This window comes from Electrona antarctica (genome assembly GCF_951216825.1).
Source record: "Electrona antarctica genome assembly, chromosome: 9".
In the NCBI taxonomy this organism is placed as follows: Eukaryota; Metazoa; Chordata; class Actinopteri; order Myctophiformes; family Myctophidae; genus Electrona; species Electrona antarctica.
In genome coordinates, this window is record NC_136790.1 from 39,905,363 (window position 1) to 39,927,584 (window position 22,222).

At 41.7% G+C, this 22,222-nt stretch overlaps 1 protein-coding gene across 1 annotated transcript in view; it reads left to right on the forward strand.

The window, feature by feature from the left end:
- Positions 1-3,915: 3,915 nt before the first annotated feature.
- The window catches only part of cacna2d2b (calcium channel, voltage-dependent, alpha 2/delta subunit 2b), a gene marked incomplete at its 5' end in the record, with an annotated part of 32,960 nt that continues 14,653 nt past the window's right edge, over positions 3,916-22,222 (forward strand). Inside the window, 13 exons of the mRNA XM_079511417.1 lie at positions 3,916-4,031; positions 12,175-12,256; positions 14,176-14,292; positions 14,698-14,757; positions 17,066-17,110; positions 17,288-17,423; positions 17,926-18,057; positions 18,188-18,245; positions 18,642-18,692; positions 19,129-19,228; positions 19,366-19,527; positions 19,715-19,825; positions 20,737-20,815. Of these exons, the coding sequence (XP_079367543.1) occupies positions 3,916-4,031; positions 12,175-12,256; positions 14,176-14,292; positions 14,698-14,757; positions 17,066-17,110; positions 17,288-17,423; positions 17,926-18,057; positions 18,188-18,245; positions 18,642-18,692; positions 19,129-19,228; positions 19,366-19,527; positions 19,715-19,825; positions 20,737-20,815 (1,249 nt within the window). The remainder of the gene's footprint in view (positions 4,032-12,174; positions 12,257-14,175; positions 14,293-14,697; positions 14,758-17,065; positions 17,111-17,287; positions 17,424-17,925; positions 18,058-18,187; positions 18,246-18,641; positions 18,693-19,128; positions 19,229-19,365; positions 19,528-19,714; positions 19,826-20,736; positions 20,816-22,222) is intronic.

Here is a 22,222-nt window from a genome sequence, read left to right on the forward strand (position 1 = left end):
TGCTTAGTGCTGTATTTTCCTGGAAGTGTGTGTCACATTCCTGTTTTGGAATATTTTGTGGACAAGGCTTTCTATTATTGGTGTAGTGCAGGGGTTCTCAACCCGTGGGTCGCGACCCATCGGGAGGGTCGCCAAATTATTTTAGGGGGTCCCCAAATTATTTTCCAAAAATTTCTAAATTTTATTTTCACGATTTTTCAAAAATAGCAGACCTACAAGCTCGTAGCGCGCCACTCGGTGGCGCGCTATGAGCTTGTAGATCTGCTATTTTTCAATAGCTAAATTATAACATAATGCTTAAAACATCAAAAGGGGTTCCCGCCCAAAATGGGTTAAGGTTATTGTAGCAGTCAATTTATATTGGGGGTCGGGAGGGGGCGGGGCGGGGGTCCCGAGACATTGCCAAAGCATTTCCGGGGGTCCCCGGCCAAAAACGTTGAGAACCCCTGGTGTAGTGCATAGGTGCCGCACTATTGGGGGATGCCTGGCCTATTTTCTTTTTTTTCCTGACCGACGCTGGTGCATGCCATGGTCTAGCACCGTTTACATTTTGCTGTGCAATAGTTGCATTAGCTGCATACGTGCAGTAACTACAGTTGCTCTTAGTCTCTCGACTCGATCAAGGTGTCAGACAGACTATTACACAACAATGTGAGTCATGACACCCCCCAGCCTCTAAACCAGCTTTACCAAGTACCTTATTTTGGCATTTAGACGTCCCAGCAGTGCTCCAGTACTCTGCCGTACAGTAGCCCTCAAATATGGACTTTCTCCAAGAATGGCCAATGTAAAATACTACCAGTAAGACGCCTGAGGTGAGCGCTGGCACTTTGGAATGGGGGGGTCATATCAACATATTGAATGTCAGAACAGGTTCTGACATATATCCATATATGGAGATCTAAGGGTTTGAGGTCAGATGTAGAGTTGCTGGCCAATATTGATCAGGGATCTCCATATATGGACTTAATTTGCGACAGCAGGTCGCATTTACTATGACATCAGGGATCTCCAGCCGTGATGTCACAGGACCTGGGCACCATATATGGGGGCTTTCCCATGTATTGGGATTTTGAGTGATACACTGACGGACAAAAACGTACGATTTCATAGTAAATGGTCGCAACAATACAATATTAATGAGAAGAAATGAACCCTTTTACTCTTTTGGCCATGGCCTCGACCTTGACCCTGAAGAGAATAGCAGTTCAAGCATGCATAAGCCAGCTTGCCCAAAAGCATTATGATAAGGTGTAATCCATAATGTATGAAGATATGGGTATTGGATAATGTACATTGAGACACATTGATGGAAGAGGGGGCCCGGGGCAACACTCAGATTTGTGTGGCTGTTGGAGGGGGTAAAGGACAGTCTGATCTACAATTCCCTTTGGAGTTATGTTCTAATTAACCGTGTATGACTCCTGGGGGATTAAAAGGAAGACGGTCTGTAATTAGACTTCTCTCCCTGGGACATGACAGCAGTATTAGCACACAGGGCTGTCAGGGAGAGCACCAAAGCTGAAAGTACATCCTCGATCCCAAAGGAACAGCAATAGGTGCAGCTATCATTAGACCCAGTATCTGGCACTGTGTACACCATGTGGTTCTCAAACATTTTCATGTGAAGGACGCCCAAATTGAAATGCATTTGGCCATGGACCCCCGTTTGAAAAGTTGTGCCAGGGACCCCATAAGAGAAGATTTGTCAAATGTTTCAAAAACATTGTGATCTTGTAGATTGCCTATTTTCAAATATAAAAATCACACGCGTGTGAAGTGAGGGGCGCTCTTATCATACATCATCTAATTCCGGCCAATCACAATTTGCGCCCTCACCTTCATCTTCAATGTTTGTGTTTACGCAATGTTTGTGTTTACACAAACACTCAAAACTGGCCATTCATTGTCAATGGCATTTAATGTTTGTGTTAGGACAAAGTTTGTGTCGGACCAACGCATGTTCGGGAGCGACGGGTGATTTCCGCACGTCGGACCTTTGGTGTGTCGGATCTGCGTGTGCATCCCACATGCACACTAAAAGCTGGACTATAGGAGGGGCTAGCGCCCCTCAAAAATATAGGACCTGTTTAAACTGTTCCTCATTTTGTTGGGAACCCCATGGAACCCCCTCAAGAACCGACATGAGTCCACTTTGAGAACCAGTGCTGTACACTATGATTTACACAAATGTGTTCCTATGGAGTACATCTTTGGAGCCAGGTGGTAGAGGCTACGACACTGAGACCAGAGGATACAAAATCTCGGCTTTAATTAACCTCAACCTTATTACACTGCTTCAGGAATGTTATATGTTATTATTCCTCAGTCTAAGTGTGGCCCAATCAACTATATGCCCCAATGGAAGAAGGCAGAGTCAACAACTACTATAAGTCATGGAATCTGTTATGTCATGATTGTCAATGACAAATATAAATATGGTAAAAATAGGGATGAATTGGCATAAATCAGAGTATGCCATGAGAATATATGCTATTCTCATCTTGTCACATTGCAACACGTACGTTTGTATCTGTTTGAAATATTTTGGACTAATAGAAAACAAAATAAGTATGGGACATTCATGCATATATAGTGAGGATGCTTTTACTTTTGTTACTTGAAGTATATTTTGATGCCAAAGTGCCAATAGAGTACTGAATAGACTACTTTTGTACTTTCACTCAAGTCAAATTTTGATGACATGACTATTACTTGTAACAGATGTGGTGTATTCTGTATAGATACACACACAGTGTAATGATAATATAGAGTATTTCTACATTGTGGTACTTTCTACTTTTACTTAATGTAGGCCTAAGTGGAAAATCTTCCTCCACTGGATAGAGGTAACCATGGTAACGACCAGAGATGATAGTCTCCAGCCAGGCACAGGAGGGAGGTAGATAACAGCTCTCCTCCCAAATTGGCCTCAGATATTCAAAAAACAACCAGCATCATTAGTAGGCCTACCTATAACAGTCATTTTCCCCCACCAGCTTCCATTTACAAATGTTCACAGAAACACTTTTCCATATCTTTTCTTGATTTCAGCTATGTTGATAAGATATGAAATCAGCAGGAATCACAGTGTTGTAATTGTAAATGCATTGATTTTATAATAAATCATGCAGGCAATAGGCCTTATATGCTTTATTTCAAATGTGAAATTGGACTATAAATCAAGTGTGGGGTTGCCAAACAATTTGGGGTTCTGTCATAATAAAATTTGATAATCCCTGCTGTAACCTGTAGGCTATATAAAATGTCAGTCTACAGGTGAGTTAACACACACACACACACACACACACACACACACACACACACACACACACACACACACATGCCTGTTCTGGATAGGCCTACTGTGCAGTGTGCATAGAGTTGAGGCTACTTAAATTGCTACCTTGTAGGCTACGCGGGTCGGGCAGGGTGGGGGTGGGGGGAGGGGGCATAGTTATGATTACTGTCTCAGGTGCCGCCTTGAGTTTTAAATTAATCCGCCTCTGCACAAAACCACAAACTAAATAGAAACGTGCGCGTTATTTATTTGTTTATTAAAAAAAATAAGGCAAACGAAAAAACGTGTCAGTTAACGACGTGAGGCTGGTACATAGCTACTGTTGCCTAGAGAACGTGAGCGAGCCTGCATCCATCCAGCGCTGCTGATGAGAGAGCGGTAGTGTGGGCGCGCGAGGCTGCAGTGTCTTGGCAGGCAGCTGCATTAGTGCATCTCCTCCGACGGTTCGTGATGGTTCCACCGCGAACACTGATCGCGTACATGTCGATATGAAGCCGCCATGGACTCGCTAAGAAACTGAAAACTGCCCAAAACACGGACAATTGTCTTCGAGGAGGACAGATCGTTCATTAACGCATTGAAACCCGTGACTAGAATTTTTTTTTAATGGAAAAATGGCGATAGGCACACAGTCTTGCAGCATCGTCTGCTTGGTATCTATCCAGATTATCTTGATGTTCAGTGCATCATGGCCTGGAGCAGAGGGACTCACGTTTCCACAGCAATACACGTAAGTGGATAGATATCCCTAATTGAATACATGTGTGTTGCTAAAAGTGTCAACTGGAGTCAGGTTCACTTAATTGGGAGCCCTTGTATCAAAAAACTGTTTAACGTAAGTAGCCTATAGACTGCTTAATACGACTGCGTTATATAATTGAATAGATGTGTCTATATGCTTTAACACTATCAATGGACATATCGGTACAAATAATTTTCAGGCTCAGTGTGTTTGGTTATTTCAGCTGTTATGACAGCATATGTTAATTTATTACCCCCCCCCCCCCCCCCCCCCACACACACACACACACACACACACACACACACACACACACACACACACACACACACACACACACACATCAAATCATCAAACTGTATATGAAATCATTGAAATGTAATAATTGTTGTAATATTGGGATAATGTTTTTGTGGGGTTTATTTATTTTTGCCTTTGTGGGCATATTGTTTCTCTGAGGGAGAGGGTGTAAAATCTTATGGCATATTCAATTTAGTCTAGGTATTTGTGAAAATAATTGCAATTGTAATAATATAATTGTAATATTGCAATCACTATTTGTAGTAAGCACTGCACAATGGTGTAGAAATGTAAAACCAAGTCTTTGACTTTGAGGAAACATCAGTGAAGTTATGGTGACATATTGTACTTTGCAAGCAGGCCAGGGTTAAGTTTCCTTCACTGATCTCTCACATTCTTAAATCTGAGTAATGTTAGTTGTTGACAAACTGAACAGAGATTACTAGGTGTTAATCTTTCTCAGTTCTTGGTGAAGGCGAATGTTTTCATGGGCTTGTACCTTGTAGTAGGTTCCGTGCAAAACAAGCTTTTTAAATTTAAATTAACCTTAAAATACCTCACAAGCTCTCAGAATGAAGAAGAGATGAGGCATAGCATTGCAGGATTTGGACAAGGCAGCATACGGTACATACAGTGACACTGTAGTCCGTAGTCTGACATCACATCATGTAACATATTATTTCTTTGTCATTTTTAATTATCTTGTGCTCTGTTCCTAACCTCTAACCCTTCACTCTTAAGTACAGCTGGCTCTTGACTTGAGACTAGTACAATTATATGCCCCCACCTCCAGGCGCTGCAATCCGGCTGCACTGAGGAGGAGGAGGGGGCTTGCCAGATGGCACAGTGGGACACTCTAGGACAGGGCAAGGGATTTCTGGCCAATCACAGCTGGAAATACTAGGTTTATTTACCAATAGAGGAAGGTCTATATATCAGGGATGTGTGTGTGTGTGTGTGTGTGTGTGTGTGTGTGTGTGTGTGTGTGTGTGTGTGTGTGTGTGTGTGTGTGTGTGTGTGTGTGTGTGTGTGTGTGTGTGTGTGTGTGTGTGTGTGTGTGTGTATAGAGGTGTTGTGATGAATTGGGTTATTGCATGCATAAGGCGGTATATAGCAGCTTTCTCTTCTCCATTTTTTCTTTGTCTTTCTGCTGAGTGTTTCTAAACTGCCCTGGGTCTCTTCATGTAAGCTAAACGAAGCAGAATCGCTATAACTGAAGAGCAGCATCTTACTCCAATTAAGAATGAATACTGCAGCAGTCAAGATTTATTCTCCATCTCCCTCCCTTACTACGCCCTCTTCCCTCCCTCTCCCTGCCTCTCTCTCTTAATCTCTCTCTCCTCCCCTCCCCTTTCCCACTGTTTGCTCCATTCACTCCATCTTCACTTCCTGCTGCTCTACCCTATCACCCTCTCGCTCCCATCTCTGTAAGTGAATATGGGTCACAGCATGTAATGCCTCTCGCTCTCGTGTCGCAGGGGTGTGTTGGTATATAGGCAGGTAACACGTAAGTATGGAGCTGAACTGCTTCATCACTGTGCCTGCTGAGATATAGTTTTCTGATGTCCCATGGGCTCTTAGACAGATTATACAGTATGAAGCATGCCCCGTGCTCTATTCTCTAAAAACGTCACAACTGTGCTTCAGCTGCACTGAGTCACTTGGCTGAAACGGCTCTGTAGTTCTGTGGGCTCATGTCATGTAACAATTAACCCTGTTAAGTCATCATAAGCCCTGGGGTTGACACTAACGGTTGCACGGCTGCCCGTGGCAAGTTGGATATCACTCAACAGACCTGCGTACCACCTGTTTGGAATTTGCACATAATGCAGGAGGCAGCAGGAGGTTGCTTTACTAAAAACGAGTGCTTCCAAACTCCAATACTTAGAAAGAAATTCACCTGCAAGGAATGTCTTGACAGGAAGTAGCTCATAACAAGTCTACAGTGGATTTTTATGGGGGAAAAACACTTTGCAGATAGAAAGAGGATAATTCAAGCTTTTCGCACAGCTGCAATGTTGGTGAGTTTGACGTTGTTTAATTCAATCAGATTGGACTTTTCTGTTTGGATAAATGGGCTGTCAATGGGACAATGCATCTAGTTAGCACCTTGCTGGCAAGATGGCCACGTTCCGCATATGGCCAATAGCAGGGCTGTGAGGCAAGTCTCACTACATTTATCATCTTGGATATTTTTGTGGTAGATCCTGCTTTTCTGTCCATGGCAAATAATTTCAAGGAATTATGAGGAGAATAAAAAATGCGGTATGTGCATTGCTTTGTGTAAGTGTACTACTGTACATGTTGACAAAACACTGCTGTAGCAGAAAAGCTCTTCCGAGTGTGATTTTAATGTAAATCTGATAGATTTAGCTCAGTTACAGTACAGTTCTATCTACAGTTACAGAGTTATTTGGTAGAATATATGATTAGGGCTCTGGTATGGTTGCTGCTGCCACCCCACCTCTACAAAAACACTGCACAACCTTTTATAGAGTGCTCCATGGTTGTTGTTTTTCTAATGCTGCCACTACGGTATATCTTTTATAACACCATTCAGTCAAAGTTGAGTTGGGACATAGAATTAAACGGCAGATGTTGTCATAGATACTAATACTAATCCCACACAGTGTTGTGTTTTCCTGCACCTCATCTTCGTCTCAGTTCTTTCCATTGGAGCCTGAAAGTGTTTTTCTCCACCAAAAATAGACACAAAAGAGAATGTAGACAATTAGGCACATGGCAGTATGTAATTCGGAAGTGAAAATGCATCTTGCTATTTGCCTATTAGCTTTTATTTTTCTGTCCCCTGTTTATTTGTTGTCGCCGCTGCAGTAAAGATTATTTATTTTCATGTATACAGCCAGGACCAGAGCCTTAGAAAAGACAGAGTTCTGCAAACTCCGTTGACTTCATGGGGCCTGCGTAATGGCGGCATCTAGCGCTACTGGGGACGCCGATTAGGGACAGTTTGTGCGCCGGATGTTGACAGACTGCATGGATCCACATGGCTCCGTCTTTTTGGCAAATCTAGAACTTCCTGTTTGAGAGCTAGCAAATTTAAATACCTTTTAATGGAAAGAAAAAGGCATACAGTTTACAACTTTTTTACGTTATTTAATTACTTATTTTTACACAGAAACATAATGTGTGTCTTCACCATAACTGTAATGTAATAATAATAATGTAATGTAATAATTATTTAATTTACGACGCTTTTATTCTGAAAGCAACCGGATGTCTTAAATTTGCTAGCTCTCAAACAGGAAGTTCTAGATTTGCTAAAAAGACGGAGAGCCTGATTAGGGACAGCCTGGGGTCCCTAATCAGGCTCTCCATGAGAGCGCAGCTGTGCGCCTGAGCGCTTCCGGGATCACGTGACCGGGCTGTTCTGTGCCCCCTCAATAACGCAACTCTTCTATTATATGGCTCTGGCCAGGACTAAGGGCCTTTCTCGGCCCCACCCTTCTCCCATTGTTTATATTGTGTTTAGTTTCCAAGATGGCTTCAGCACCAAGAGGGGGTGAGGCGGAGGTGAGCAGGCGGGGTCGACATATGCCCTGGCTTACTGGCCTTGCCTTGTGTCTGACACCTGACTTGTGTCTGAACACAGCTTTGATGGATGTGTTCTGCCCCCCCCCCCCCCCCCCCCCCCTATGGAAGCCCATATGGTCAAACCATATGGGCTTCCATTGGAAATGCATTGGAGCGGCCATTAAACACAGACACAAGACAAACGCAAGACAGGTGTCTTGAATTTGTGAATGCAGCCCAGTAAGGGCATATGTTGACCCCACCCGCTCACCTCCGCCCCACCCCCTCCTGGTGCTGTGGCCATCTTGGAAACTAAACACAATATAAACAATGGGAGAAGGGAAAAAGGTAACATCCAAAAAAAAGTTAATCAGGCTCTATTCACAAAGAAAAGCAGTCTATTTACCAACTCATTAAAAAACTGACGCATTAAACACGGTATCAATTTAACAGCGTTTACAGGTCCATTTTACACTTTCAGAGTTAAATTGACATGCATAATTTTGCAGTGTACTATGAAATAATAATAAATTGGAATCAAATCAAAAATTTGGGCAAGCAGAGTTTCAGGCAGTGAAGGAGCAGTGATTCTTCATATGCACCAGAGTCAGACATTACATTAATTCACTATTATCACTTTTATTTTAGCAACAGAAACTTTGTGGTGTGGTAGAAAACATTTTACAGTCTTGCAGTCTGGCAAGTTATGCAATGCCATTTTTATTCAATGTAACACAAAGTTCATTAGTACAATAAAGTACCTTTTCACGCCCGCGGACCCCCATTTGAAAACATATGCCAGGGACCCCCATAAGAGAAGATTTTTACGGCTCTAGCAGTGATTCTCAACCCGTTTAATTTCTAGGACCCCCAGTTTGACATGCATTAGTCTACGAACCCCCATTACTGTCTACATTACTATCTCTGGGACCCTCAATTCATATTGTAAAATCAATGTTAATTTAACTCTGAGAGTGTGGGTCCGTTTGGTTCCATTTGTACACTCTCAGAGTTACAAACCCATAAGGGTCCATTTGGTTCCAAACTATAATTTAGCTGGGGACCCCCTGGAACTCCCTCAAGGGGCCCCTGGGGGTCCCCGGACCCCACATTGGGAACCACTGCAATAAAGCATACTGGAGCTTCGGCGCTGTATGATGTTGATTCATATATCAGTGTGAGATTCAGGGGGTCCTGTTCAAATCCATAGCAGAATAACCTTCAGATTGAAATCATGTTATTTTGACACTGACACTGTGTTTCTATAAATGTCAGACGCAAGCTGTCAGACGCAAGCTGCTGTTATGTTGTTGAAACGTTTTATGTTAACAAAGAATCTCGAGATAAGATTCATTGTACGCTGATCCACTGATTCTCATAGTGAGGTCCGGGGACTCCCAGGGGTCCTTGAGGGGGTTCCAGTGAGTCTCCAGCCAAATGACTATAGTCACTCTGAGAGTGTACAAGTGGAACCAAATGGACCCATAACACCTCATCTGCACAGGCAATACGGCGATATAGTGCGAAAAACTGTCCTGATATGTAACGTCGGCCATTGCGTTGTGACGTAGCCTGAAACATTCAAATGAACTATAGGGATATCACAGACAATCCACTGCCACTAAATATTCCCGTTGGTAACCAATGTGTGTCGCGAAACTTTGCTCAAATAGAGTGTCTGTGGGTGAATATAGGAGGGGTGGACGACGTCGCTGCACGGTGCGTTGTCACTCGCAGTACGTCAGGACATAAGATGAAATAATAATTTCATCGTTCGCTCACTCAGAGTATGGGGGGTCCGTGGCCCTAAGGCATATATTAAACCGGGGGTCCTTGAAAAGAAAACTTTGAGTATCACTGCTCTATACCTCCAGTTTCATGGATATTACATCACACATCACATGAAAGGATAAACCAGATGGGGACATGGGGTCATTACAGTACAGTACATACAGTACATACAGTACATACAATACATACAGTACACACACACACACACACACACACACACACACACACACACACACACACACACTCACACACATAAGGACAAACGCTTTCATTGCGCTTTCAAACGCAAATATCTGAAAATATGTTGTTCCAGGGACCCCCCAGAAGCAAACACTTTTCAATAGCTAAAGTATAACATAATGCTTAAAACACCAAAAGGGGTTCCCGTCCTGAATGGGTTAACATAGAGCGAAAACAGAAGAGACACTAGTATAGAGCCCAGGGGGACTCCGCTCAACAAAACATAGGGGTTTTTAAGTGGTTAGCAAGCATAGTGCTGATAGCCAGATGTTGTCACTCTCCTTGGCATATTTAGTGTCATGAGCACCACAACAGCAACAATACAATTCAACTAGCGAGTATGTTTCTCTTCATTTGTTATGGTGTCAGTGACAGTATTGATTGTGTGACATTGCCTCTAGTCACAAAGATTGAATGTCAGGTTTTGCTTATGGTGCCTGTTAAGTATTCCAAGCAATGTTGGCAGCTGGTTTGTAGCCCAAGATAACACAAATTATTTTTGAAAAAATATACATACTGTATGAACAAAAGATTTTCCTCAGAACGAAAATACATTGCTTGGATGCACCTGGGACGTATCCTCAATGATGTATCCCAAGGTCATCGGGGTTTCGGGTCTCGCGAACATCGATCATACCCCTCACTTGGGTGACCCAGCCGGGGTGATCAAGTCCCGACTTACGTCCCAGTAGCTACCCTCGATCAGACCCACTAGGGAAAGACCAGGGCCACACAATCCGTTGTATCCACTCCGGAACTACTCTGCCGGGACTGGGAGGTACAATTCTGGCATGTGGATAGGCTCTGTGGGTAGACTCCTGTCCGGGCCCCTCCTACGTCTCACCAGGTCCACTCCTGCTCTCACCAGGAGTACCGCCAGGACCTGTGCGTTGCACTAGACTCCCAGCACCAGACACTTCATTCAGGAGTGGTGGTTCCTTGAGCCGCAATGGTTCTACAGGCTCCATCTGGGCAACGGTGGTACTGCAGGCTCCGTTTGCGGCTCGAATGGCCCTCCTAAAGGCCTCATCGAAGGTTTTTGGGCTTCCTCCTCACAGAGGATGCAGGCTGGGGCGCCAACCCATACTGCTCCCGGGGTGCCGTCTACATTCCGGCTGTCACCCGTCTCTCCGGTGGTCACCAGACTATACCTGGTTGTCACATAGTCTATTCCTATGAGTCACTATGAATAGAATACCTCAGAACGAAAATAAATCGCTTGGATGCACCTGGGACGTATCCTCAGTGATGTATCCCAAGGGGGATACGTCACAGGATACATCATAATCTTCACACAGTCAATTCCTGAACCTTTATTCACTCTTACAGGTCCTGACAAGTCATTATTGGTCAATGTTTACACTCTCAGTGTATTTAAGATACGGTATATCTTTTATAACATTATTCAGTTATAGTTATCAGTTGTTTTACTTGTCTGTTACTGTGGTGTCTTAACTGAGGTGTATTTAGTTATTGTCATGCAATGACCCGAGAAAAATCCCATTCAGGACGGGAACCCTTCTGGACGGTAACCCCCTTTGGGGTTCTTGTTGTACAGTATATTATCAGCTTAAGATTTTTGTAATTTTTGAATTAATATATTTTTTGAATTAGAAAACTTAGTTCAGTATTTAGAAGGCATATTTAGAATTGGCCTTAGTCCTAAAATGGGTTAATTAAACCTAATTTAATCTCAAATACTAATGTTTCTTTCGCTGATGCAGTTGGTTAACAGATAGAATCAACCCAGCTTGGTGCTTACATTAATGTTCCATTATTGTTTAAATTCAATTTGGTGGCATGATAAGGAGGTGCATATGTGCTCATTAAAGCATCATTGCTCTTGGCTCGCTGAAACAACTGACAACACACTACAGGCTCATTTCTTGTGAACACTAACGAGGTGCATTAACTCTACATTGTGGTTTTCAGTGTTGTTTAGATTCTACTCACTGGCACTATATATAGTTCTCAGGTCTGGTGTTTGTCCTCTCGTTTTCAAATAGATTTTTTATACGACGGGAAAACTTGGGGATTCCCTTCTCGCGTACCAGTGGCACATGTCCCGCGGACCGGCACCGGTCCGTACCGTACCGGTGGTTGGGAACCTCTGGTTTAGAAGTAGCATTATTAGGAGGAGGGAAGAAAGGAGGAGACCAAATACATGGGGGACACCATGCAGTCAATGAAGTATACAGTGGTTAAATCCACCCTTTAACACTAGTCTGTTCCTGTTGTCTGAGTATGCTTCTCTAATGTGTATCTACAGGATAATGCACTGGGCTAGGCGTATTGAGCAGGAGATTGACAGAGTCTTTCAACACATCAGTGGAGCTCAGCAGCTGAAGGGGGTGAGTCTGTTGCTCTCTGTTTATGCCTATTATTACAGTATTACGTCATGTTTATCATTGTGCTGCTTCAACAAGTCACACTAAAACAGACTTTAAACAGAAAGGTTAGTGAGGAAATCAAATTAACTGCAGTCTGTCTCATGTGAAGCTTCTCTTTTTGTTCCATGCCATGGTTTTGTTTCTTAATCTGATGTTCTCATCACAGGGCTTCTATATTAACCAACTCAAACCACTTTGCTGTAATTGTCTCATGCCCACTTGCAGAATGGTCTTCAAAATAGATTTCTATTAATGGTATTCAGACAGAGTAGAGCTGGTAACAATTTAAATAAAATCCAGTTCAAATCATAACAGTACCGTAATTATTTCATAGCAGACACATAATAACCTGCCTCTATCTATGTTGTATTGGCTGTTAAAAGTTGTTTATTTCATAAATAATGTTCTCTGTGATGCAGCAGTAATGTAACAGTGTTTCAAAAGTTACATTTCAAAATAAATGTACACACACATGCTGATATCCAAACTTGAAATGAGCTGCAGGGGGCATCTTTGGGTTGTGTACGGGTTAGATGTGTGTGGGCGTGGTGTGCCTGGTGGTCTAGGCACGTGCCCACTCTGTGTGGCAAAGCCGAGCAGATGGCCTGGCAGCCTGCAGTAAACCAAAGATATGAGACTTGCTTTTTCATACCAATAATCCCTGCCTGCACTGTCAAATCCTTTGTGTTAATTTAACTCTCTCTGATGATTGTATATTCAACCCAAGTGTAACAACCAAAGTGTCCATTTGTACGCTCTCTGGAGTTAGATTAACACGTCGTACAAATTGGGACAAATTAGACATTGGCCCAGTGCGGCCGTGGCCCAGGGGCCCTTGGCTCTCAGTACCGCACGGTAATAGGTTTGACGCCCTGAAAGGGGCTTCTGGGGCCCTTCATTGGCCATTGATTTTGTTAAATTTAGGTAAAAAATATGATAAAAACACGGAAAAACACAAATACGTCGTGCACACGCGCGCTATGGGGTCAATGCAAAAATGATTGGCCCAGGGGCCCTCGTGGGGGTTAATCCGTCCCTGCGTACAACAGGGATTACACTGCCTGTGTCTGGAATGGGCTTGATCTGGCGGAGAGATGCTGCTGTGGTCCCGCTCAGCCTACTCAATAAAAGCTGTGTTCATTGAAGTCGGATATTGTAAAAATGGAACTTTAAGGGGCCACCATGGGTCAAATAAAATTACACACTGAGTTGAATTGTTGTGTGTACAATGGATGGAACAGTAGGCTGCAGCTTTTCATGTGGAGAATAAATCAGATTTATACCAATTAACCAGTCTCTTAACACATTGTGATTAGTCTGGAGAGTCTCGTTTCTGTGGTTTCAGTCATACAGTTATTACTGTATGCATATTTACACTTATTTATCTATTAATTAGTGGATTGTTTGTCTATAAGGCCCAGAGAATGTACAAGGCCCAGGGAGTGTATAAATGTAGCTTAATGGTTACATTTGTACACTTTCTGAGTTACAAATCAATACATTTACACTGAGGATTTCACAGTGTGTAGCTGTTTTGGGATGGTGTGTTTGTGGTCTGTTTTGCAGTAGCACCTCATTCTCTGTGCTAAATCAAAGTTATGCCTTTGAAAGCTTGTGAAACTGTCTAAATGAACTACAATGTACTTTAGTTCTTCACATGCAGCTTCTAGGGCTGGGGCTGCTGCATTCCCTTTGAAAGGCATTATTACTGATACACCAACTGGCCCTTTTGCAGTGTTCTTCTATAGGCCCCTTTTCCACCGGTGATCATATGGACAGCAGCACAAGAGAATATAGAAAGCGATACTGTACAATATAGCCTACTGCTGATGCTATTGCTCTTATTTCACTAATAATATTCTTAATCTAACAATTTATAGATTTACAATGAAAAAAGACGACAGTTCAGTGTGGTGAGGAATCAACCCCGCGAAATTGTGGAGAAGGTGGCCTCTGATATAGAGAAACTTCTAGCTAAGAAGCGCAAAGCCCTCGATGTAAGTTTTCCTCTTCTAAAAAAATCTGTTGGCAATTTAGTTTAGTTCCTTTTTCCATAAAACATCCATTAACAATGTCACTTCTGCCTTGATTTATACCTTCCATGAGTAATAATATTCCTCAGAATTACTTCATGATAAAGCTTAAAGTAAATCATTAGGCTACAAGTTTACTGGTATTGTATAATTAATTTGAACGTCATAATTTCACATTACACAATATTGGCTGTATCCATTATATGTTTAAATTATAACGTACAGACAAATATATTAGAATTTGAATATTAGAAGGTTTTAACATTCACAGGAACATTTCAGTAAATTAATTTGGTATCGATATCTATGATGCTATCTATGATTAGCGATGAGATGTTTCATTTCTCTTTTCTTCCATTTAACATGTAGAGGTTAGCCAGTGAGGCGGAGCGTCTACAGCGAGAACATCTATGGCAGGATGGAATCAAGGTAACGTGTAAAACATATAATAACATTAGCATGCTGGGAGTGAATGGCGAGTAGGCTGTCCAGTTGATGGATATAGGAAGAATGAATATCCATCTGTATGAACATGCATACAGTAAAATATGGTGTTTACCCTGGAATATTAAACACACTGCATGCAGTCATATATGAACCCAGATGCATTTCATCAAGTCTGTAAATCAGGGGTGCCCAAAAGGTAGATCGCGATCTACCAATAGATCACAAAGGCTGTGCAGGTAGATCACATGACATGCCCCTAAAGAGTATTTCATTTAAATATATTGAAGAAAAAAAACGATAAAAAAAAAAAAAAAACATTTCTCCCCCTCTATTTCCCATTCCAAGTGCATTTGTCTTATACTGTACAGAATGTAACACAAACTCTACTATTCCGAAGCCCCCTCAGGTACATATTTAAACTATTTTCAGCAATGGTATAATAATTGATTTGGTGGGTAGATCTTGCCGAGCTGGTCATTTTGAAAGTAGCTCTCAAGTCAAAAAGTGTGGGCACCCCTGCTGTAAATGAATGCCTAATTTATGTGATGCCACACCTTTTGAGCTTGTAGACCTGTTTTAACACAGGGGATTGTACTGTGTGTGTGTGTGTAGTGACAGACATATGCCAGGCTGCAGCTGGACAGGCTGAAAAACACTCAGCGGTGTTTGAGTCCTACACACATTGGCATTCCGCTTTTCCACTTGGTCTGGCTCATTAGTCTAGTGAAGCAGCACTGTGGTATCAGCCTACACGCACGCACGCACGCACGCACGCACGCACGCACGCACGCACGCACGCACGCACGCACGCACGCACGCACGCACGCACGCACGCACGCACGCACGCACGCACGCACGCACGCACGCACGCACGCACTGGTTCAGCATCCTTTGACAAGAGGAGCTGAACCGGGAGCCTTCTTGTTCCCACCTCGTTCTATCTCCTGCTCCTGACCATCTTAGCAGTGTCTTTCACCATATTTTCCAGCCAGATGTCACGTACAGTAACTATAATCAAATAGCTGCCATCTGTAAATTGTCTACTGTGATACCTTTCCCAGAGATAAGCAATGATTTTAGAGTCACTCCGAACATCATAAATAATGAAAAACTTAGATTTTTTTGTTTGTTAACTGTGTTTGGAAAACTTGATCAGGTGTTTTCATACTTAAGTTAATCACCTATATAAACACTTTTGTTTGCATCAAAGGCAAGCTGATGAGACAAATTTAATAGCACCTTAAACTACTGCATGTTCACACACAGCTCACACATCCGTCATTTTGTCCTTTTCATTATGTACTGTACACTGAGAGCTCAGCCTCACAGTAGGACAAATTCTCTGATGACACTGCATTGCTGTCTCTTCTTTGAGGTTCAGGATCAGACCACATGAATACTCACACTGACTATTTTCCTGGGGTCACCTCTTGGACTTTCAATGTGTCTAACGTTAAACGAAGGAACTTATGCATTTAGACGTAACAGATGCAGCCAAATAGTGCATTATACACAAATAATACCCAAGTATTATACAAATACTTGGGTAATATTTTTGTTGTTGACCATGTTAAATTCAATGTGAATACTGATGCTATTGTGAAGCAGGGGCAACAGAGAATTCACCAAACTTTTATTTTTAGTTTTTGTTTGCTTATGTCTTCCGAACTTTTCTTTAATCTGCTGCATTCACATCCAGCCAGTAGAAATCGATTCATCCCCTCGACAATATAGTTCTAAATTCTCTGTATGTTAATTCTTTCTTTCTTAAACCTAATTTTTACCTTCATACCTTGTTACTGTTGGGAATGCTTAAGATAATTGTAATCAGCATTTAGCTCCATGGAATATTTGTTTGTATGGTTAACATAGGGATGAGGATCTCATTGTATGTTACTGTGTTCCTTTGTGTACAAGCTGCTCAAAACCAATTTCCTTTAGTGGAATCAATAAAGTTTAAGTTGAGCCACTGCTGTCCGTATCTGAACGATGATGGGCTCACATAGTCAAAGTAATTGAGTTCCACCCATAGCGGTGTTTGCTGAAGAATGTTTTATCCACTCTAATAGGCCCTATTTTATACTTTGTTACACGACGGTATCATGTGGTGAAAATAGCCCATCTACAAGCTCACAACACGTCACATCTGTGTGTAGATCTGCTATTGTTGAAGTCATTTGGGGACCTTATTGACTGATTTCCTTATTAATGATACGCATGTATTGATACACATGTATTTATTTACGTATTTATTATTATTATTTATTTACCTTTTCTCCTTCTTTTTCAGGAGTTGGATATGGCATATTATGATTCAAAAGCAGAGCTGGATTATGTGAGTAGGGCACAAATGTGTATTCTTCAAGTTATGTCAATGAATTAATGTTGAAGGTAACATAGGTTTGAGAGCCTTGACAAGTGCTGTTTTAATTCTGTAATGTGTTAATTGTGGTAATAATGCTGTGACTAAACAAACAAACGGATGTCTTCACATCTATGCATATGCTCATAGTATTCCTTGGATGGAGACGGAGATATGGAAAATCCTTCCCATATGAAGCTGGAGTTTGTGTATGATGCCAACTTCAAAAACAATGTCAACTACTCTCACACAGCGGTTCAGATCCCCACTGACATCTATAAAGGAGGTACTGGAAGGGTCATAGGTGTTGGGGGGGGGGGGGGGGGGGCATTGAAATGCTGCTTGAAAATGTTCAGATCTCTGCTCCCCCGCCCCCGCCTCCCATACCTTATGACACTACTGAGTTTTATCCCATTTTGCTTTGTATTGTATTTGTATTTGTATAACTATGTGTATTATTGATGCTTTGAATACAATGGTATGTTGTACTACCTGTGAAATGAAATGAAATTATTACTATATTTACCCAGGGTATCTGGGCTAAGCTCAAGAACTTGTTTCCAGCCAGGCCCTGCTCATAGAACATTTCATCGTAGTGGTTCAATGCCTTGTTCAAGGGCACTTCAGCGGTGGTAATTTTAACGTGTCGGACCGCTGATTCGAACTGGCGACCTTCCGGTATCAAGACCGCTCCGCAATCCGTTCGGCCACCGCTGCTGCTGTATTGTCAACAATCTTGTTAATAAAGTATCCAATCAATTAATTGAACCTACCATTCCTCCCATCAGCTCCAATCATTCTGAATGAGTTGAACTGGACTCAGGCACTTGAGAAGGTGTTTATGGAGAACAGCCGGGAGGATCCATCTCTTCTATGGCAAGCCTTTGGGAGTGCTACAGGAGTTACACGCTACTACCCAGGTAGAGCACTAAAATAGACATATCTTTAGTATTCACCTGCAAATTATGTGAAAATGGGTAAATGGGTACAATCTTACCGAATTGATAACTAAATGAACATACTATAAAGAAACTTATGTTATTTCGACAGCCACACCTTGGAGAGCCCCTGATAAAATCGACCTCTATGATGTTAGGAGAAGACCCTGGTACAGTAATCTAATGCTTATTCCATTTTCTGGTACTGTGTAATTATTGTACAGTGGGTTATAGGACAGTGGTTGTTATTATTATTATTATTATTACATTAATAATAATAATAATAATAATAATAATAATAATAATAATAATAATTATTATTATTATTATTATTATTATTATTATTATTATTATTATTATTATTATTATTATTATTATTATTATTATTATAGGACACTTTTTTATTTCAAGGGCCCCCGGTTTGGTAACAAATAGAACCAAACAGACCTGTATAAGGGTCTCTTGGTTCCATTTGTGTTTCTTTAATATCAATCATTTATCTGGGGACTCCCCAAACCACTGATGTAGGATTGTTATTATTGAATTGATCATTTTCTGTGTTACAGGTATATTCAGGGTGCTTCATCCCCCAAAGACATGGTTATTCTTGTGGATGTGTAAGTGATACATGTTTGTTCACTTTGACTTGTGTATATACTGAATGTATATATACAATTTGTACATCAGCAAAGGGACGTATATGAAATCCAGCTACACTTGATATTTCTCATTTTGTATAAACCAATAATATACAATTGTAACACAAGTGTTAATAAAGATAATGATAAACTTATTGCAGTATTCATTATCTAAAGAAACCTACAGAGCAACTTAATTCTAAGTTACTCAATGTATATTCTTGTAGTAGATAATCACGTAACCTTATTATTACTCAATGGCATGGATAACAAGCAGGCCAGAACACCTCAGCATCAGATGTTGCTGCGTACTGGGTTCATACAGTACTTTAATTTGCTGATGTATGTAATATCACATTGACTTTGTATGCATGATTCATCTGTGTTGCTGATGCTGAAATGTGATGCCCCTCAGGAGTGGCAGCGTTAGTGGGCTTACTCTGAAGCTGATCAAGGCATCAGTGATGGAGATGCTGGATACATTGTCTGATGATGACTATGTCAATGTGGCTAGGGTCAGTATCTACTCCATTTATTCATTATTTTATCGGTACCATTCACATCATTCATTCTAGTCTTGTATGTTTTGTTGTTGTTCTTGTATGCTTGCTTTTATAACTGCAGTCCGCCTTTGTGTTGTCTTCTGTTTCAGTTTAATGAGAAGGCAGAAGCTGTTGTTCCTTGCTTCAGGCACCTGGTCCAGGCCAATGTGCGCAACAAAAAGATCTTCAAAGATGCAGTGCAGCAAATGCAAGCTAAAGGCACCACTGACTATAAGTCTGGCTTCCACTTTGCCTTCCACCAGCTGTTAAACGTAAAGGAGACATTGATTTACACCCACTGTCAATTATGTCAATAGCAAGGCTGCTGTTCACAGTTTATTTACTGAGCAATTACCAACTCAATTACATCATAACAAGCGCTCTTCAGTTATACGATGTTGAATCTTGTTTCTGTAACGAAGTTTTTGTTTGTTTGTTTATTTGTTTGTTTGTTTTTAGAAAACAAATGTCCCACGGGCTAACTGCAATAAAATAATCATGCTGTTTACTGATGGAGGGGAAGACAGAGCGCAGGATATATTTGTGCAATACAACTGGCCCAACAAAACGGTAGGTTATCATTCCTGCATCCACAGTGCCAGTCTTCCATGTATTTCTATGGTAAAGGAAGCACTGTTGCGCTCCTTCTCAGCACTGACCAGCACGCTTCAGCGAATTTTGGAAAGAAGCCATTTGATCCTCCTCATTGCATGTGACAATCCGACAATTTACAACCCAACATGGAATCATTACTACAACCACGAGAAGTCCTTGTTTACTTAAGCAATATTACGAGAGGGTGTGGTTTAACGTGATTATTGCCACAACAGTGATGCGGTCAGGAACGAGACGTAGTCGAGTTCCGCAAGCATCACTGAAGTGGCAATAATCACGTTAAACCACACCCTCAAGTGTAATATTGCAATTATACAACAGTTACCCTTAAAACTAAGAAGATCACTGAAAAAACATATATTTTTAATGACAGATGTAGTCACTACGACCACAAATGTCCCAAGAAACTAGCTAGCCTAGCCACCGAGTTTGCTGCGCTCTGAGAAAACAGAGCAGCTGAATTCTTTGTTTTAATTAGGTGTGGAGTGGTGCTCGTTTGAACCACGGCTAGAAGGCTGTTTCAACCAATCAGATTGCTTCCTCAAACGACCTGTTTTTTATATATAATATAAACTATAATAATTATAGTTTCAGCTGAGCTATTTGTCCTAATAACGCAAATGACAGGACTTTTGAGCAGTGAGACCTCAATGGTTGATAGATTTCAACAGTGTGGGACTGTGGGCATGTGTGTCATGCACTATGGACATCCATTCCAAAGCACTCTTCTGCACAAATGTCTTTCTCTATGGACACAGCCCATAATTAGCCACCTATGTTGAAGTCTATAGAACAACGATTTATTTATTTTTGTTTGTTATTAAAATACAAGCAATGATCGATTATTTGAACATTTTCTCCTTCAGGTCAGAGTATTTACCTTTTCTGTAGGTCAACACAACTATGATGTCACCCCTTTGCAGTGGATAGCATGCACCAATAAAGGTAAACTGAAATATGTTTTGTTCTACATTATTTTAGAATTGCTCTGTCTCTATCTACAGTCTCTATTAAATGGGCTCATCACTGAAGATAATTTAATATAATGTAATAATATTACATTATATTATAATATCTAGGGCCTACAAATACCGGTAAGTATGATTCTTAATAAACAAAAACCTTGGTCTCTCATAATTTAGGTAGTGTGGAACTTCTTTAGTGTGTACTAAACTGTCGTGCCACAGTGTATCTAGGTGGTGCGCTTCTTGCCTTTCCTAGCTTTGCCCTGGGTTGGCTCCCACCGTGTCAGTTTGCTTGCTAGTTGCCACTAGTTCCGGGTGCCAGTGCCCTGCCCTCTCTCTCTGACTTTGTCTGTGACCCGTGTTAGGTCCCCGTAGAGGACCACATTTCTGATGTGGTCCGTCCATGTGACACCTATAGGGCTCGATTTTCGTCCCCGCCGTTACCTGTGATGCAGCCTGCAAGTCAGCCGCTGCCTGAAAATTACGAGTATAGGAGCTTGCAAGCTGTGTAATTTTTGCTATTACACAGCTTGCTAAATGGTATTTTGGTCCAGCGTTACCCGCTATCTATTATGCCGACACCGGTATTTGCGCCTAGAGGTGTGGTAATGGGCGTGTTGGCACACTTTCCCCTAAATTGTTATTTTGGTCACACACATTTGGGAAGGCGCATAGTGGAGTTTAAAAGCACCCGTAAGCCGTACGCCAAATTAGTTTGGTATAGAGCGGTGCGCACCACTCGCCTGCAATGGAGATGTCCACGGAGTCAGGTTGCTTCATCTCTCCTTATTCTCCTACGCATCTCTTTGTAATTTTACTATAATCAGCAGAAGTGAGTGCTCGCCATGCACTTCCTTGTGTCCATTGTGTTTACATAATTGTCTAGTCAAAGAAGTTATTTGGCTCTTGCCAGGCATTGTGCGTGATTCAATTTGCTCATTCAATTTCATCACTCCATAGCGCAGCAAATGTGGTTTTATCCAATTTCCCGAACCGAGGCGGTGCAGCACAAGTGAGACTTCAAGGCAGCAACGCATCACTCTTTCATTCACGGAGAAAGTAAACTGATTTGTAAAGCATCAACGTAATTTCCTTGAGCGGTACTTCCGCCAAAATCCCGCAACTTCCGCCCAAAACAAATGATAGCGTCTACAGCGTATCTTGCCCAGCGTGGGTAAAATGTGCGGCATTGGGCGGTAAAGGGGAGACACTTGTGAAGGGACAGTGAAGGGACGACAGGATGAGGAGAGGTGTTGTTGCTGTGTAAATGTGCGCGATATTAAACAGTCAAAACTATTTGTATCAATATGCATGTATCAACTCAATATACAACAGAACAATTATGTCATAGGTATATATGGGGGGGCCTCATATGTGGTCTTGAAAC